We start from the raw sequence: 20504 nt of genomic DNA, 5'->3' as shown, positions 1-20504 counted from the left end.
ATGGAGCACAGAGAGGGATTGTACTACTGAATGGTAGTTTTAAATTTATTTAACATACTTGAATGATTTACAAGTAAAATTATCAGTTACCAGTGACATTGAAGGGCTGTCAGAATAATATACAAAATTAGGATATGTAGTTCATTTTTATACTTCAGAATGGGTCAGCTGGTAGTATGTTAAAAATATCCTTTGTGTTCCCAAATGCCCAGGATGCAGTAAAGCAAAAAGTACTGCAGTGAAATTAAAATAAACTAATACCATGCAAAAGACTGAGCCTGTTAAAGGAACAGGTAATCAGATATATCTAAACTCCTTTCAGATGCTTTATAAAAGGGTAAAACTGAGCAAAAGCTGAAGTACCAGATCAGAAATTATTTTGAGTAAATACATTTGTAAAGCTTACAAGTTGTAAAACCTAAATGAATTCCTGATAATGTGTATTATTGGAAATCTGCCCTATTCAACAGTATACAAAACAGTATGTGGTAACATTTTGTCACAGTAAAGTCACTCTAAACACAGCTTGACATTTAAGCAAGACAGTTTGTTTTTGTGTTAAATAAAGTAATTATGGTCAGTGTCTTAACCAGTGGAAAATATAAGCAGAATTAATGTTTGTGCCTGCCACATGCTGTGAAGTTAATATAACGTTCATTTATACCTGTAGGTATTCTATCAACTCAGTGTTATTTCCTCTTGTCACAAATATTTTAATGCACGCAATTTGGCACTTACAGAATCTTGTTAATCAGATGATCTAAAGCATCCTATTAATATTAATTAACAAGCATCGCAACATTCCTGGTAGGTAGGTACATAGTCTATCCGTTCTATGGAGAGCCAGTGACAAGGTTGATTTAGATTTTGGGTTCCCATGCTATGCGTTTCCTTACCTTAATGTTTAAATTTAACCTTTACTCTGAATTTCCTGGGTTATATAGCTAGTTTGAGAGAGAATTTCAGCGTCCCTATAATGTTTGTTGTCCTAAAGTACTGTTATGTATTCTCAACCTCTAACTCCTTTCTTCATGTTCGTTTTGGAAAATAAACGTTTTCATATATATGCCCAACCATGTTCATATGTATTACATAGAAATAAATTCCAAGATGTATTGAATATGTAATTAATTGGAATTTCACTGTGTTAAGAATGGAACTAATTTTAAGGAACCACAGTGTGGATATGTCAGGAATATATCAGTGCTGAGTATAGTTAATCTAATAAACAGTAAAACAATATTAACTTTACAGATATGATGCCATCTACAGCTTATAGTTATCCCTTGTTGACGGCCGCCAGTTTTAGTGAACATTTAACACACACAGTAAACTGAATAAAAGCTATAATGTGTAAAATCTTCCTCCTTTGCGACTGCTGCTTTCAGTATACCAAAAATTCTGTTGGTTGTTTTCTGTGTAAAGCTAGTGGTGAATCAATAGAATAGAACTCTCTGGTTTCTTAGGCCCTAATCGTGCAAAAGAGGATACACTGAAGTTTACTAAAAATTCTTTAGTTACTATATATGTATTTTCAGCATTTTATATTACTTAAATTATTTGTTTTTATTCTCTCAAATGTTTTTGTATTCAGTAAATGTATAAGAAAATTTTATAAGGGGTGTTTTAGGAAGGGATTGCTGTAGATCTCAATTTGGTTAATTGAGAGGAGACTTTGGATCTCAGGCCTGGTCTACACTGCTGTGCTGGGTCAACGTATCTCACGTCAGTGTATTTGTCTATGTAGCACGGCATCTTGTTGACGCTACCTTCTGCCTTTCAGAAAGGTGTGGACTAATTCAGTTGACGGGACAGCACTCTCCCATCGACTGAGTGAGTCTGCATAGACCCTCTCAGTTGATATCACTGCATCAATGCCTGCTGCCATGGCAGTTAGTTAAGCCCGAAGAAAATAGTGAAATTACTCTCTAGCCTGAAGATCACAGAAACATCTTATCTAATTAGTCCACAAATGTCAGACTTCTTGTCTTATTTGGTTACACCAAGGATTTAGTGTAGGCTCTTACACAACATATGTTGACGTCTTAGAGAACTGTAAGTACATCTTGATAGATTTTTGAATAATTTTGCAATCACTGTATTTAAAGAGAAATAACTTTTCCCCCCCACTCTCTTTTATTCTAGTTTAATTTTGTGGGAAGAATCCTTGGTCCCAGAGGACTAACAGCTAAACAGCTTGAGGCAGAAACAGGATGCAAGATAATGGTCCGAGGAAAGGGCTCAATGAGAGACAAAAAGAAGGTAGGTTTTTGAAAAGCAGCACAGTTTTCAGTATATGGATTTTACATACAGAACGTAAGGCATACATTTTGCTAATGAACAATAACTGTGAAGACCTTAAAAACTATTTCTTCTACTTAACATTATTTTACCATAAACTGTTACAATATATTTAATGTTGTTCTTTGGTTTGTGTCCCTATGGGTGCTCCACTTCATCGGGAGAAACACCTGTAAAATTGAGAGATTTCACCGTTGGTGTATCCAGCAACTGTTGTCACCATTTCACTTTTTTCTCTACACTGGTCTGGATTACCTGTTGAATTTTAAAAAGTTGGGTCTTTCTGTAAGTGCCATTGGAGTTTATTTGGTGGCTGTTACAGCTTTTCATTCCTCCATAGAGGGATTCTCAGTATTTGCCCACCCCACAACAGCCAGACTCATCAAGGGATCGATTAATCTTTTTCTGCAGATAAGAGACCCCACAGTTGTATGGGTTTTGAACTTGGTCCTCAATTGCCTAATGAAACTCACCTTTGAACCGTTGGCTGAGTGTGCTTTGCTATACATGTCTATGAAGGCAGCCTTTCTGGTAGCTATAACTTCTTCCTGGGGAGTTGGATAACTAGGGGCATTAATGGCATATCCTCCCTTTACAGCCACATCTGCCTAAAAGAGCTTCTGATTTCCACATTAACCAGGTTAGCCACATTCCAGTTTTTTTCTGATGCCACGTGAGACTAGGGAGGAAGCTGCCTTCCATACCTTGTATGTTAGAAGGGTATTAGTTTGGTTCTGTGCACATAGAATGATATTTAGAAAGTCTCCCAGACTGTTTTTCTCATTTGTGGGGACAGATCCAAAAGACCCACAGTTTCCACACAGACTTTCAAAGTGCGTTTCCAGATGTATTCTTCCTTGTTAGGAAACTGCTCACATTCAGTCCCCTTCTAAAATAGCCCTTTCTACAAGATCCCAGTCTGAGGCTTGGTCTACACTGCCGGTGTTATCAATGGGAGATACATAAGCTATGTACTGAAACTTGTGTATCTCCCGTTGACTTACAAATGTCCCCTGACTGTGGCGTGTCTACTGCGCTGCATTGACAGGAAATGTCCTCTGATCAATGCAGTGTTACTCTTTTGGGGGTGTGGATTTACTGTGTTAGCCGGAGAGTGCTTCCGGGATTGATTGGGTGGGTCTCCACTGCCCACTCAATCGATCCTGCTGCATTGATCCGTGGAGCCCGATGCAGTGCCCGCAGTGTAGACATACCCTGAGTCTGTGCACTGTTGAAAAATGTACCAGTTGCAGAAATTTGCAAAGCTGCAACTTGGGCATGAGTTCATACTTTTTCCAAATGCTGTTCCATGGTACGTTGCTTCCAGATCAGATGCAGCTGTTGGCATGGCAGTTCTGTTGGTATTAGACCCGGCTCCAGAGGTTGCTTCCTCCTGCCATGAATGTTGCTTGGGAGTCACCTGAAGTGGAGCACTCATAAGGACACTACTCGAAGAAGGAGAGGCTACCTACTTTGTACCATAACTGGAGTTCTTTGAGACCCGTTTCCCTACGGGTGCTGCACTACCTACCCTTCTTCCCCTCTTTTTCTGAGTCTTGTCTCGCAGGACTTGCAGTAGAGAAGGGGCGGTTCTTATCCTTGATACGGGTCACGAGAAGGTGTAGAGCTCATGTGTGGGTCGAATGGTCACTGCAACTAAAAATCTCAAATTGAAGGCACCGGGGGGGTATATGTGCACCTGAAATGGAGTGACATGGGGTAAACATCTCAAACTGCAGTTACTGTAGAGGGTAATTAACCTCTCCTTTTTGCAGAATTGGTGGATCGAAACTTTAAATTACAGTATATTCTTTTAAGAAATTCTTAAATTTGCATGCACTATAATAGCACATTTCAGAGTTTTCAGTTAACCAATTATATTATTATTCTGCACTAACTAATCAATTTCTCTTTGTAGTTTATGATGTACAGTAAAGTTAAACATGAAAATTAAGTTGAACACATTTATGGGCTTTATCTATTGTGATGGGGTGGCCTTCGTGCTCCCGTGGGCCAAGCGCTTTTCCAGTGTAGTGGGCACAAAATGGCCACCCGGGGCTCCCACGAGTCTCAAGATGGCGGCCGTCTCGCTTCTGCCCAGTCTTCCATCAGGCCTTCGCAGGCCGAACAGTGCCCTCGGGACCTTAGGTTCTAAGGTTGGGGTAGGGGGTGTCCAAGCACGCCCTCTTCTTCGGACACGAGCCCAGAGACCCTGGCTGACAGCAGTGGCTAGCTGCTGCTATAAGGCACTGTGTAAGTCTTTCCTCTGGGCTGCTTCCCTACCCTGGTCTCCGTTGGGGCTAAGTAGCCACTCCACCGGGAAAGCCCCTGCTTTCCTCTGGCTTCTGCCACTCACTGTTCTCCTTTTCTTTCTCCTTCTCTCCAAAGCTCCAGACCTCCAAACTCCAAGAGCACTCTGCCTGCCTGGCAGAAAGCTTATATCTGCTCCCAGGCAGTGCTTAATGGGTCTCAGCTGACTCTGGCCTCAGCTGACCCTGATTAGCCTGGAGGAAGCCTTGGGCAGCTGCTAGGGGAACAGGGCCTTGGTCATTCTTAGGCTAACATAGCGCCCTTCTACCACCCTCCAGTAGCCCCTGTCACACTATGGAAGGACCCTACATCACATAAGTATTTTTAATTAAAATAAAATCCCTATCTACAATGGTCCAAAAACTTCCTGGTTCACTGAAGGTATTTCAGAACTTAAAAATATGACTTTGCAAGTACCATGGATAGTATGTGTTGGAAAAAGACTACACGGGTATTTATGGTGACGTATCCTGAATATCTTGATTGAATCAAGACGCATCAAAAGGGTTTCTGCACATATACCAACTCTGGGCTTGAGGGGGAGATGACACCTAAACTTTCTGCCATGGAGCACTGGGCCCCACTCCTCCTCCAGCCATATGAGCTCAGAATGGGGAACCTTCCAACAGGAGTCATCCAGTGGGCAGATGTTCAAGATGGCCGGGGAGTTACAAAAGCAGTATCTGAAGGTACCATCAGACACTGATATTATCAGATTATGCCTTCTGAATTGTTTACTCTGGTCATTTTTTCCTCTCTGCTATTTGGCAAGCTGCTTGCCTCAACTCTCTCCAGCCCCCCTCCCTCAGTCTCTTTACTTCAGTCTTAGAACACATCTGGATTCCATGATTCTCTCTCTCCTTTCATTTCCTCTATCCATGAATGTCCCTTCTTCCTTCTTTTTCCTTTCACCTAATACCTTCCCTCCTCACCCATTCTGCCCTATAATACATTTTATTTATTTATTTAATATATATATAAAATTGAATTACAGGCATAAGTAAAATTCAAAGTAAAGTAACTAAAACTCACCCAAAAATTATTTCTCCCCCCTCCCAAAATTAACATTTTCAAATCATCACTTCATCAAGTGTGCTTTTATATTATATTATTTGTTTCTCCCACCTCATAACTGCCTTGTTTAGTTTGATTGAAAGCTCTTGGGGAGGGACAGTGTCTTACCTTGCTCTGTTCTTCTTGGGGTGTCTAATGGATACTTGAATGCAAATAAGTAGAAGAGAGAATTTTTTAAAAAGTTGTTAACTTATATCCTGAATTCCACCTGTGTTCTGGTTAGCATGAACGTTCCACATATAAACCAGTCCTTAACTCACTTTCCATTTTTGCTTTATATTTCACCTTTTGAGATCAAAACATTGCTTGTATGGAGTTTTAAAATATAACTTAACCAAATGTAGCACTGTAGATTTGACAGTTGTTTGTAAAGATTTTTGAAATAATGGTTTTTTGCTGTAGATGAGGATGGAATAAGAACTATTAAATATATGAGTAGTTTCAGATGACATATCATAGTGTGTGGGTGTTGATGCAAAGGATGTGTGTTAAAACAAAGCATATGGTTGACCATATGCAAACAATCTTAGATGGCTCCATAACGTTAAATGCTAATATTAATGGTATTAATCTTTTGAAGTACACTACTATAATTTTATATTTTCTAGAAATATATATGTACTGTAGCAGAAGCTTACTAATGAAAATAACCCCCATTAAAATTCTGTTAAAAATTCTGGTAAAAACGTGTTTAGTAAAAAGAACATATGACTGTAATACATACCTTACTCAGAGCCAGCATCCACTCTACCCCGCTTCCCTTTAGAATTTCAAACCTCATTTAGGTTTATTGTAGTAGAAAATCATTCTGGCTATTCATGAAAGCTTTATTGTAGCTGCTAGTTTACCAACAAACAGTTGGACTTCTAGCTTTTTTCTGATCACATTCTGCAGACTGAGTCAAACTTGAAGATACAAGATAGCTAACATTTTAAGGATGAACTGTCAAACTTCTTTCTCTCAGAAGAGAAATAATATTGATCTGTTTAGAAAGCTGAATGCTGTTAAATTCGTTCAGTCTTTCTGTTGTTTTGTCTAAATGCAGGTGTATACCTTGGTTTCCAAAAGACAGATGATTAGTCTTTGCCAAGATATAATTCTTAGATTCTAGTAATAAAATGAGTAATGTGTAAACAGACATAAAGGGATAGAGGAAGAATCTGGGGAGAGAGCTCACTTGCAAATAGGCTGAATAGCTTGCTTTGTCTGAATGAAGGTTTATTCATTCTTAATCTTCCATATTATGAGTATACTGGTTGAAAAGATTTCAGACAATTATTCTTCAGAACACTAAACTTAGTCATTATACAAAATGAGAGGTCACCAACCAGCAAGATCCAGGGGCAGCATCCAATTAATGACCCACCTGCATGTCAGGAAGGCGGATGGTGCTGATGTTCTTGCTTGTGGGCTGCTCTGAATGGTGCTGATGTGCACTGAGGCCCTGGTCTAGACTTAAGTTTTGTCAGCATAGCTATGTTGTTTAGGAGTGTGAAAAAACCACACCCCAGCCAACACAGCTATACCAGCAAAAGCAAAAGTATACGGAGTTATATCAGCAAAAAAGTAATTTGCCAGCATAGCTTATTTTGTTCAGGCAATTGGTATAAGCATTTCCAGGAAAAGAACTCTTTTGCCAGTATAAACTCTCTGCTTTAGGCAGGTTTCTAGTGTAGACAAGGCATCAGTCTTTTGTATCTGCCTCTAGCTAGTCAGGTGACTGATGCTGGAAGCATCCTTTCCACTTCTCTGGTGGTAGAGTGAAAAGGAGCACTCTCCTTCTCCTTCTCTGTCATTGCCATCCTGGAGCTTCTCCACTGTTTGGAGAATTGAATCCAGTGCTCTATTCTGTCCCATCCTTTTGGTTCACAGGAGGGTGCCTTATCTATTTTGCTCCTTCTCTGCCTCCTTGTTGCTTATGGTGTGTTCTGTTACTCTAACTCTGCCTGTTAATGATGGCTGCACCAGCTGCTTCTTTTGCCTTGGGAAGGGACACAGTCCTGGCAAATGTTGCATCTGTATGTCTTTTTCAAAAAAGACCCAGTAGGCAAAAGAGGCTCACTTCAAATTTTTCTTTCAGACTTCCCTATGTGACCTACCTCAGACCCATCAAACCAGCTTAATCTGAGTCCAGAAGTGCTCTGGGAAGTTGCAGATCAGCTGCCGGCTCCTAAGCTCTGTCTCTAAATGGTCTTGGCTGTGGACTCCTGTCTAATCCTCAAGTCAAACTTTAGGCAAGAGTAGAAAAGTGCATTGCTTGTCAATCTCTGGAAAACAGGTAGATCCCCCTTGGCAGTCCAGAGCAAATAGGGGTTAAGATCACCTCATCTTTCACAGCCGAAAGGGACTTTATGGCCCAGAACAGTTATTGATGGAGATCTGAAGGAGTACAGTGCCAGATCATGAGAGTAAGATGAGAGTAACTACCTCGGGTATTCAGTCTGCATATCAGCAACATGCTTCGTACCATTGACTTTGGCACCAGCAATTCCACTGCCATCAATGCCCACTCCATTTTTTACAGCACCAACTTTTTTCAGCATCAAGCTGATTTGTGATACCAGGAGATCTCTATTTGCTGAGCCAGCATCTCCATTGCTATCCTGGGTGCTGACTGTCTCAACCATGGTGTCAGCTAACACTATTACAGCGGTGCTGAATACCTCTTTAGCATCACTTACGGGACAATCTCAGTTCTCCTGAGACCTTAATTAGGCTAGCTTCTTGTCTGGATGAAGTGTGCTTTTGGCTGATTCAGAGACAAGTAGGGAAGCATACTGTTCATGTTACCCTTATAGTGCAGTTCGGAAAATGAGAGCCTCCTATATGCATCAAACATTTAGGGGTTACAAGGTCAAGGTATCTCTAGGTATCTCCATCTTGGCCTCCTGTTCCCCGTTTTCCATGTAATATGCATTCATGGCCATACTGCAACTCCTTGTCTTAAAGTATGGAAGGCAACCTCTATCTACACCCCCCTCCTAGAACCACCTCTTCTTCTTAAGGGGCTACGGTGTCTCAGGGTGCTCTCTGACATGCTAAATACCCAAAAGAGATATGAGAGGAAGATCATCTTCACATAAAAGATCAAACCGTGCTAACTGCCATCTCACTGTTCCCAGAGGAAGCAGATATGTCCAACTTCCTCTTAACTGGACTGCAGAAAGGGACTTGGGGGTTACAGTCGATAAGAAGCTGGATATGAGTCAGCAGTGTGCCCTGGTTGCCAAGAAGGCTAATAACATATTGGGCTGCATTAGTAGGAACATTGACAGCAGATCACGGGAAGTGATTATTCTCCTCTATTCGGCATTGGTGAGGCCGCATTTAGAGTATTATGTCCAGTTTTGGGCCCCCCACTACAAAAAGGATGTGGAGAAGTTGGAGAGAGTCCAGCAGAGGGCAACAAAAATGATTAGGGGGCTGGAGCACGAGACTTATGGGGAGAGACTGAGGGAACTAGGCTTGTTTAATCTGCAAAAGAGAAGAATGAGGGGGATTTGATAGCAGCCTTTAACTACCTGAAAGGGGGTTCCAGGGAGGATGGAGCTAGGCTGTTCTCATGGTAGTAGATGACAGAACAAGGAGCAATGGTCTCAAGTTACAGTGGGGGAGGTCTAGGTTGGATATTAGGAAAAAGTTTTTCACTAGGAGGATGGTGAAGCGCACTGGAATGGGTTACCTAGGGAGGTGATGGAATCTCCATCTTTAGAGGTTTTTAAGCTGTGGCTTGACAAAGCCCTGGCTAGGATGATTTAGCTAAGGTTAGTCCTGCTTTGAGGAGGGGGTTGGACTAGATGACCTCCTGAGGTCCCTTCCAACTCTAATCTTCTATGATTATAAAGGACAGCAATTGAAGACCTTCCCTTCAAAGATCTTTTTATTACTAGAGTGGATGACTCCTTGCATTTTTAAGACTCCTGGGCCACTCTTTGATCACTAGCTGCATATACATCCTCTCCTAAACCGAAACAAGGAAAGCCACACTTCGGCAAAAGGCAAAGATGATTGCCTAATGTTTTTTCATCAAAGATCATCAGAACTTTCAAGAAAAGACAGCATTTCCAGAAAAGGAGACCACCTATCTCATGCTGCAACCATCTTAAAGCAATCATTTTGATATGTTGGTTGAGAGTGGCCTTACAGAAATCCCGCATGATCTATATTTACTTTCCCATCCTTCCAATTCTGAAGGTTATGGGAAGGATCAGACAGGATTTGGCAATAGTAATCTAATTGGCACCAGCTTGGCCAAGGCAGATTTGATAACCAGACCTGATGACTGTGTCAGTATGCCCTCTAAAATCTTCACCTGTCTTCCATTAGAATTAATTTCCCAGATTGGAAACAATCTGTATCTGATCTTCTTATTACACAGCTTGGATTCTGGCTGGGTGACTTACGTGGAAAGATCCTGTTTTTTGGAGGTCCAAAATATTAGTTCAGAGAAGAAAAGACTCCACCAGATTAATGTATGCAGCCAAATAGAAGAGATTTATTACTTGGGCTGATCACCACCATTTATCTTTTATTGACACCCAATTTCTAGCAGTCCTATTTGCTGATTTTAAAGATCCTGAAACTGTTTTAGCTCTGTAAGAGTGTTTGGCAGCTGTATCAGCATTCCATCCCCTACTCCCCCCACAGGACTCTGCACAGTTTTCTCCCAACCTACAGCAGCTAAGTTTCTTCTTCAACTAGTCTCCCTTTGGGTGGTCCACTTAGGTGCGTTTGCATTCCTATGTTTAGGATAGGAGATATTTAGTAGCAGTGCCTGTTGGGTCGCACACGTGCTCCTTCCCTGTCTTGTGCCACAAGCAGCAGTTTATATTGTGCTTTGTGGTTCAACCAGACTCATTTCCTTTTCAACCGCCTTTGGTCTCGGATGAACTCTGTAGCAGAACCCTTCATAGAAAAGTCTGTAGTGCCTTTTGGTAGTGTTAGTGTTTCTGTTAAAAGTATAAAGTTGATAGTCTCTTCCGTTTCTTTTTATTTCCCTCCGGGGGGGAGAGACTTTCCTCCCCCTTACTCGTTAGGTTAGAAGAGAATTTTTTTTATGTTCTTCCTTACAGGGAAGACAACGAGAGTTCTGTGGCACTTTAAAGACTAACAAATTTAATTTTTGTAGGCATAAGCTACGACGAAGTGAGCTGAGTCTCACGAAAGCTTATGCCTACAAAAATTAAATTTGTTAGTCTTTAAAGTGCCACAGAACTCTCGTTGTTTTTGCTGTATACAGCAAACACGGCTACCCCTCTGGAACTGTTCTTACAGGGAAGGTCTCCCTACACAGGGTTATGCCCAGATCCCCCGGGTTTAAGAAGTGCCTCTCCTGCAGTGCATTTGTTGCTTAGGAAAGGGGCATGTATTACAAAGTGTACCATTTTCCTCAACTTCAAAACACAGACCCAAAAGACCCGTGACCTGAATTTAAAACTTTTAATGATGGAGGATGCATTGCAGCCAGACTCAGACCCTGGTACCAATACCTCTCCTAGGCAGCTGGCACCGTCATCTGTTGCCCCACATTCGCCATATGCTGTAAAGAGAAAAGCCACAGACATAAAGATGGCAAAAATTGGACCCGAAGCTCACCTATCAATGAGCCATCCTGGAGAGAAGGGTGCCTCACAAGGTTGGTAGCTGTGACATCTTCTGCAATGAAACTTATCTCCATTGACCTCCTGGGGATGTCCGGTACCGGCACTACTGATGATTCCAAGGACAACCCTAAGAAGACAGGACCACATAAGATGGTACTGTTATACAGTACTGGCAAAGAGAGACCCAAAGCCTCAAAGTCAGTACTGACCGCTTTGACTAAACATATGACACCGAGTGCTTTGGAGCCACCTTCTGGCCATTTGGGAGAATGCAGACTGAGTTTGACCGTGTGCATTGACAACATTTGCACTGATGCCTAGCTCTTCCATGGCATCGATGATGCCAGTATCACAGGAGTTCAGGTTCTGGAGAGACCTGCTTGTCTCTGAAACCCTGGAGTTGCCTATCCTCCTTACCGAGCTCCCAGTGGTACACATCTCTCCCCCGGAGATGCAGCTGATACCCCACCAATCCCTATCACCATTTAGAACTTCATCCACTCTTCTCTAGTGAGATGGAAGAGGAGGATGGAAGAGCCTTACTCAGGTACACCACACATGCACATCTCTTACCAGGGGGCTGCACAACGTGAATATTACATGCACCCTTGGTACCAGGAGACCAAAAAAGATTCAGGACCTTGATATGCACACGTGGATGCCACCGGGTGCCATATGCCTTTACCCCCACACTGGCCCTATTGGGATCCTTGGGCTGCGTACATGTAACAGTTTCCCAAACCTTCCATTACTCAGAGGGACCCAAACAGATGCTCTCTGTCTGTATCCAGACTTCCCAAACATGTGGTAGAACCTTTCGAGGAGCACAAGGAAGAACTGGAGGAGGAAGTCACACACCACCTGTTAACATCGTGCTCACTTAATGAGGCAGTAATGCCAGCCCCCCATCACACCCCCACATCTGGTGATGACTTTTAACAATTTCAAGTCCTGTTCCAGATCACACTGGAGGAAGTGCGAGAACCACAACACAAGCAGTTGAACATATTGCAAACCTCCACATGGGCTAAAATTGCACTCTCTATCAATGAGGCCTTATTAGACCCAGCCAAGGTGGTCTGGCAGATCCCAGCCTCGATATCTCCTATATGTAAGCGGGCTGACAAGAAGTACTATGTCTCCACAAAAGACATGGACTTTTTTCTACTCCGAATTCCCTCTGGTTAATGCAGTAAATGAGAAGGGCAGACAGCATCACTCCAGGACAATCTGTATGATAAGGCTTGGAAGAGGCTAGATTTCTTGGGACATAAGGCATACTCATCAGCTACGTTCCAGTTTATAATCGCCAACTACAAGGAGCTTTTGTCAAAGTACAACCACACAAACTACTCCAAATTAAATTAATTAATTGAAAACATCCCAGAAGACATAAAAGAACAGTTCCAGGCACTCGTAGCTGAAGGTCAATTACTGGCACAAACAGCAGTGTAGGCCTCCTTAGATGATGCTGACACAGCAGCTTGTTCCGTAGCAACATCGGTGGTCATGAGATGGGCATCGTGGCTACATCTCTTGGGATTCCCAAAAGAAGTCGAGACCACTGTGGAAGATCTTCCGTTTGAAGGCTCCAAACTCTTTGCTGAGCGAACTGATGAATTCTTCCATTCAGTAAAGGATTCAAGAACGACATTATGGTCGCTCGGCATCTATATCGAAAGACTGGGTGGGTACCAGCCTACTCTAAGATATCAACCTCCATCTGTCCTGCCACAACAACAATATGAAACACAACACAGATGACAGGTCTCTCCCAAAGCATAGATAGACTTCAACACAGTTGTTTATGCCCCATCCACCTACCTCAAAACAACAGTTTTGAGAATTTGGTCAAGATGCTGCTATGCCTCCCCTGGACCATGTGCTGCAACCATCAGAAATAGTCCATCAATTTGGCGACTACTTAATCTTTTTCACCCAGTGTAGAAGATCACCTCTGACAAGTGAGCAATGGAAATCATCAGCAATGGGTACTCAATTCCATTTCTCTCCCTCCAGCCTACCCACCTCCTTCCCCGTCCCTCTTCAGTGACTCTTCTCATAAGCAACTTCTGTGAGATGAAATAAATCTCCTACATTTGGGTGCCATGGATCCAGTTCCATTTCAACAGCGAAAGAAAGAATTTTATTTCAGCTACTTCATAATACAAAAGAAAAATGGCGGATGAAGGCTGATCCTGGATTTGAGAAACCTCAACAAATTAATCAAACTACAATAGTTCAATCTGGTCACATTATCTATCAACAATAATTCCAGCACCAGAATGTGAGGGGGACTCGTTCTTGGTCCTCAACCTCCATGATGCATATTTCCACATCACCATACACCCTTCTTGCAGGAGATTGCTCAGATTTGTCCTGGGGAGGGACCATTATAAGTACAAAGTACTACCCTTTGGCCTTTCCACAGCACCCACAGTGTTCTCCAAAGTCCTGGTAGTTGTGGCCACGCACCTCTGCAAACAGGGAGCTATAATATTCCCATACTCAAACAATTGTTTAATCAAAGCTCTTTCATGCCAACACACTAGTAGCCATATGAAGGACAATAGACTTTTTCTCAAAATTAGGCCTTGAAATAAATGTTAAAATAGACATTGACACAGGTACAACAACAGGAATTTATTAGGGCCCAGCTCAATTCAGTAGAGGTCAAAGCTTTCCTATGCGCAGATTTGCCACGATGATCAGTCTAATTACCACCTTAAGAGCCAGTCAACAGGTTTTGGCCAGAACTTGTTTACAGTTGCTGAGTCATATGACATTGACCCATTCGTGGTAAAACACGTCAGATTATATATGAGCTGCCAGTTTACGTGCTCCAAGAAGCAGTCTTCTATGGTGTCTAAGTCATAATGTGATATGCCACAAATAACATTTTTGTGCATACTAATCTTAACACTGATGAACAAACACCACAGAGGTACTTGTAAAGTACAGTAAATATTCTACAGTTAAACTAAAATATGATGCACATTTTCAAATCTGTCAAATATTAATCAAAGAAACTTTGATAAGTGTCAGATGTGTTTGGAAAATATGAAGAATACTGTATAGAGATTTGAAATGTTTACAGTAGCACATAATTTGCTTATCAACGATCGAATTGCAAATCTATAAATCACACAGAAAATACAGTATTATCTCCCTCCTTCCCTCACTCATTCTCAAATTACAGTGCCATGTATTGTAGTTCAGATTCCTAAACCAGTAATTTTTCTAATTGAAAATTGTTGCTTTTTAGTATTACGTAATTTGGTAAAATTCATGGGCAAATCATTAAAAGCTTAAATGCAGTAATGCACCACATATTAACATAATCTTCTTCGTACCTCAAAGCAAAGATCTGTGCTTTAAATTTATTTATCTTGACTAAGTTGTATAATAAGACTAAATGTGACCTTTTCATTGGAAAATACCGAAGAGAAAAATATATCTAATTATCAGGCATTGGATTTGTAATACTTGGTGTTCTTCTGTAATCAAATGTAAAGCTGCTAAATTAAGTCACCTTTTCATGCAGTGGTAATTATTGATGGCAAACTTTGTATTGTAAACAATGTCATAAGTAGAGCCAAAAAATAGATACACTATCACTTGCTGGTTAGAGGAAGAATTAAAATACAAATGGCAGTAGAGGAAATGTTTGATAGAAATAGCGTGAGCTGGTGAAGTTTGGTTTCTGGAGTGGCAAAGGAAAAACCATTTGGTTACAAGCTGTTCTCAGAAGTTGTGAATTTACCTAGAGGCCAGGAAAACCTAACCTATAGTCTTAATTTACTGACAGACTGCCCTAGCCAGAAGCTGTTTAAAAAAGAAATTAAATCTAGGATACAGCATGTGGTTCAGCTGTGCTTCTATCAGCAAGGAAGAGGTACCAAAATATTATTTTCAGACAGCAATGGTTGTCTCAAGTATCATACACTGGAAGACTGCACTATAAAAGTTCAGCAAGTTAGGAAGGGGGTAAGGATGGGAAAACTGTGCAAATGGTAACTTTCATCTTCTAAATAAATTTAAATTTTTAATCTTTAAATTAAAATTGTTAATGGTATCTAAATAATACCAAATCCTGGGTTTAAATTTTAAATAATTTCTCTGAAGTTACATCTACAGTTCCTTATTCAATGATGTTATGTGAGCTCCAGAATTGTAAAAATTAACCTAGAAGAAAGCTTTATGCTTTGATACAATCTACAGCAATGTGTCAAACAATGCACAGAGCAAATCTAGAAGAGGCATGATCCTTCTCCTTTCACTTTGTTCTTAAATCCTATCTGTTTGTCTCCAGACCTGTAGTGATAATTCTCCTTGTAGTTGCACTTAGTCGTACTGTAACACCTCAGTCTAAAAAATGTTTCAGTTAATTCAAAATGAAAAGTTTCATTCTGATCCAACGATAACTTTTTGTTTTGATTTTGTGCATATTGACAAAATGGTGAAGAGGACTTCAGGTACTCACCTGGGATGTGGGAGACTCTCTGCTTCAGTCCCCTCCTCACCCCCGCTTAATGTGGAGAGGGGATTTGAACTGAGGTCTCTCACATTGCAGGAAAATGCTCTAGCCAGTGGTGGCTGGGTATGCTGATATGGTCTCTCTGTCTCTCCTGTTGAAGCTCTTCTGCTTTTCTTAAATAATTGGAGCAGGGATTTGCACACATTATAGGTGAGTGCCCCAAGCCTTTTGGGCTATTGAGACTTTCTCACTCTTTTCTTGGCCCAGTGACTATGAATTGGCACATTCACCCTCTCTTTGCTGTATTATTAATTTAGTCATCCTTTGCTTTTGTCAAAATGTCCACAACTGAATCGAAACATTTTGTTTTGACATTTCTGAAACATTTTGATTTTTTTCCCCCTTAGGCTGAAACTATTTGGCCAGCTCAACAATAATTTGCACATAGTTTTAGATTGACTGAAATGAAATAGCATTTTTCAGCAAACAAAAACTATTCACTAAATAAATATCGCCAAGTTCTGCTCATATTTCATTTGTAGCAATTCTGTAGTTACTGGTTCCTGATCTTGCTGCCAAAGACTTGCTTTTATCCAGAATGGAATGATCTGATCTGTTTGTGTGAATAAATGTAATCAAATGTAGAGTAGCTGACCTTAGGACATCATAACCTTAATATTTGCTAGAGGGTCTGTCTCACTTGCTGAATCACTTGACAGCTGTCTTAAACATAGAATAGTTAATGTTCACAAATCTTGAGTGAAGTGCTACATGCAATCTATATGTGTGTACAAACAACAATATAATGCTACTGGCACTTTTTACTCAAATGGAATATATTCAGCAAAAGTTAGGGCTTTTCTTGAATTTTCTCTCCACTTCCTTTTTTGAAACCCTTAGCAATCAAGGTATTTATGAAAACTTAATGTAAGCTAGCATCCCCAAAATGAACCCAAGTTCAAAATGTCTGGTGTTTTAAAATGTGATACATAATATCAAAAGACTTTCCTGAAAAATTTCAGCTTTTTTGTTTACTTTTTAAAAATAACCTTGAATGAAACCATGCAAGTGGTTATGAATATTCTACTGTATGAATTCTTCAGTAATTACAGGTTATTTAAACTTGTTTTTCATTATCTGTCCTCTGTAAAATCAAGAAAAATAGCATTGGTGACTGAATACATGAACTGTATGGAAAACCCATTACATTTTATTTTTAAAGGGTATTTATCTTCAATAGAGAAAATAGGCTTTGTTTTGAAAGAATTTTTTTTAATTTAGAAATATGAAATCTTTGTTTTGTATTGAAACATAAGGTTGGTTGATATGGAGTGCCATAATAGGGAAATAAGATGTCACTGCTTTTTACAGTTAGTGTAATACAGCATGGATTTCAGTGATTTAAAAATGGAGGAAAAATTCTACTTTACATAAGTAATATTCTTTTGAAAACAACCCCCAAATATTACAATCTAGAATCTTTATGCACATAGTAACCTCTTCTTATGAACAGTAAAGTGGTTTTAATTTTTTTTCTCTTATACTTAGGACTTCTTGTTATTTCTATCTAGGTACTTGCCAGGTACATTCACTTCATCAAGTATGTAGAAATTCCTTTTTAGGCTTTTGGAGGAACAGCTTGCTTTGTTTGAGTGGTTTTCTAACTTTACTTGAGTGGATGTTGTGTCTATATGAATATGGAGAATTTTGAGGGAAAAGTTAATTTGAAGAAATGTGTAGCATTTAGTTCTGAGAGTTGAAAACTAACAACATTCTTCTCTTATGTGGGGGTGAATTGCCTAATCTAAATCCAGTTCCTGTGAAACTTCAGGAGTCTCCTGCTATTGGCTGACAGTTCAATTGTTTCAGCAGAATGTAGCTGTCGTGAGAGGGTATTGGTCATGGATGGAGAGGTGATCTCTTAAAAATCTAGGGCCAGTCCCATAAAGGACTTTAAATGTTAGTCATTTTCCTGTTTCTAGCTATGGTGACAACACATTTTAAGTATTTGGTGCTCTTGATAGCCTGGTAAAAATGAAATATGCAGTCTATATGCAGAATATACAGCCAAGGTGTTTGATACAATCACTTTGTGATAATGTCTGTGAAGGAAATTCATGCTGCTCAAATGCTTGCTTTTGCAATTATTAGAACTGTCAAAATCAGTGCACAAAAATTCATTATCAGGAGCACTAGCCATTATAGTGCATTGATTTCCACTTACCAGATACTTCCTAGCCAGAGTCTGGGTTGCAGTTTGTTTGTTGAACTTTATGGGTTGAGCTTGGTACAATGTTTGCTGAAGATGAGCATTGCCAGTTGTCGGAAGAAAATTCCAGACTGATTCCTGTCAGATTTTGTTTCTGCACTCTGAAAAAAGAATTCTGAAGCAGGTCACTGAAGAGAGATGCATCATATGCTTACAAAGTAGGTCCAGGAATTTCACAGTTAGGTAATGACTATTTAAATTTCATTATAAGGTTTAGGTGTTTAACAGAATACACTGCATTTTTGAATGCCCAATGGTTGTGTGTGTATTTTAATTTATTACCCTACGATCATTGAATTTGCAACTGAAGTAATATGTTGCCAACATGAAGACAGATGGATTCCATTTTAAAGCTTCCATTTCAGCATTTCCTTCAGCCAAACTTTCTGTGACCATTATCAAGTTTTCTTGTCCATACACAAGTTCAAATCAGAAGTTACCTTGGTTCATCCATACATATTGAATTCATTTGGACAGTGTCAGAAAGGTGAAAGTGTATCAGAACTTTTCCATGTCAAAAAATTATTCTTAGCTTAATTTTCTTATATTCACTTAAAAGATGTTGTCCTGAACTTGTTTCCTAGCTCCACCAAATTTACTACTATCAATTTTACAGCACAATGAAAAATCTATTGTCCAATTGTAAATGATTGACAAATGTGGAAAAAGCTGCAACTTCTAGAATCTAGGGTTATTGGAACAGTGTACAAAGAAAATGACCTACTTAGTTTCTCTATAGAACTTTCTTGTAGGACACATGATGCAGTGGGGTTTTGATCACCCAGTGTGTTTTTACCAGTGGCAGAAGTTTCTGATAGTGGGCTGCTCTATTAAATTTCCAAAAGCTTCACTGCTTCTCTGGCTGCTACCTCTGCCAGGTGAATAGAGAGATTGTTCTGATTTCTTTTGAAAACCGTTATAGCTTGAGCTGTGTTGCCCTTTCCATCCACAGGAAAGAAGTATCTTGGGTTCTGGACCTATTAAACTTCTAATATGAGAAATATTTCTCTTAGCCATATACACAGTTGTCTTTACAATCTGCATTTAAAACATTGCAATGGCACAGCTGCACCTCTCTAGTGTGTCAGTGAAGATGCCAATGGGAGATACTCCATCTCTCTCAGAGAATTCTTCTGTTGACCTAGCACTGTATACTTTGGAGGTTAGGTTGCTTTAACTGATTAAGGTGTGGATTTTTCTCATCCCTGAGTGATGTAGTTATACCAACATAATTTCCTACTATAGACCCAGCCTTAGTTAGCTTCATAACTGGTGTTATAATTAAGCCAACAACCTGCTAAGAGGAATGGTGTTTTACAACTTAGTTGATCATGTAAAACATTTAAAACTGTGTTATCCAAACTGTGGGGCTAGGGAGATGCAGAGGAATGTTCAGTGGGAGGGCTGGTGGGGCCTGGGCCAGACCCCACAAGGGGCAGGAAGGGAGCACCATCCAGTCCCACTTTGCCCCCAGCTCCACTCTGGCCCTGTCTCCAGCCTCAGCTCTGCTCCTGGCCATGGCCACAGATGCAGCTCCAGCCATGACTCTGGCCCTGACTGTGACTCTCTTCTGGGACCCGACCACAGCCTGGCTCCTGACTGCATCTCTGGCCCCAGCTCCCAGTTGTGGCTCCTGGGGCTCGCATAGACTGGGTGAGTGGGTGGGGGGAGAAGCAGGATCACAAAAGGTTGGGGACCACTGACTTAAAATGTATAAATGCTGAGTAGTAAAAGCCATAGTGCAGGAAACTTAAAAGAAAGCTTCAAAGATTTGAAGATAATATTTAGACATCTTGAATTACTCTATTGTAATATTGGATGGATATTTCCAAATAAGTTGCTTGTGTAGGGGAGCTTTGTAAGCAGTCTGTGCAGATACATTATCTGTTTATCCTACACACTTTTTCTGTTCTGAGTTGTTTACTTTGTCCATCACTTCGAATATGTAGTTCTTTACTGATAAAAGTGGTGAATGAGAAGTATCACAGGTACAACATAGTAGTTACAGGTAACTTGCTTACATTTGAGAATAGCACCCTTTCTTATAAAAAGACTATCTCCTGCTTTTGTACAGGTCTTATAGTAGGTTTAGTGTTGATGTAGTATGTTACAAAAAGTTTATTTAAAAAGAGGTAGCAAGTGAATGACATTGTTAAATAGACTTTTTACACAATCATTTCTTTTAACAATCTGTTAAGGAACTTTTTTACTTTCTAGTGTAGAATGACTTTAATTCTCTTTGAAAGATAGAGATATTCCGATGCCTGAGGGTCTGAGAATCACTGTAGAGCAATATTAATCTTTCAGGAAAAATACAGCTGATATGTATCTGATGTAATGTGCCCTTAAATAGTTTTTGTCTCTTACATGTTTGAACTTTCTATTTAATGTTTATAGAGAATTGTGCTGAACTAAATACTAAGCTGCAACTCACCTCATGGGGGCTGGGAGTTGTCATTTTTAAAAAAAA

At 40.2% G+C, this 20504-nt stretch overlaps 1 protein-coding gene across 13 annotated transcripts in view; it reads left to right on the top strand.

The window, feature by feature from the left end:
* QKI (QKI, KH domain containing RNA binding) overlaps positions 1-20504 on the top strand; it is a 301310-nt gene that overhangs the window by 127559 nt on the left and 153247 nt on the right. For all 13 annotated transcript variants that reach the window (XR_010922103.1, XM_067560788.1, XM_067560794.1 and 10 more), the window contains exon 3: positions 2146-2262. Coding sequence is in view for 12 of the 13 variants with exons in the window: in XM_067560788.1 (XP_067416889.1) it covers positions 2146-2262 (117 nt within the window). In the remaining variant the exon portion in view is untranslated. The remainder of the gene's footprint in view (positions 1-2145; positions 2263-20504) is intronic.

The sequence above is a fragment of the Emydura macquarii genome, unplaced genomic scaffold (genome assembly GCF_026122565.2).
Source record: "Emydura macquarii macquarii isolate MOO-44397 ecotype Brisbane River unplaced genomic scaffold, CSIRO-AGI_Emac_v2 contig_2308, whole genome shotgun sequence".
Taxonomy (NCBI): domain Eukaryota; kingdom Metazoa; phylum Chordata; order Testudines; family Chelidae; genus Emydura; species Emydura macquarii.
This window is presented reverse-complemented; position numbering and strand designations above follow the sequence as displayed.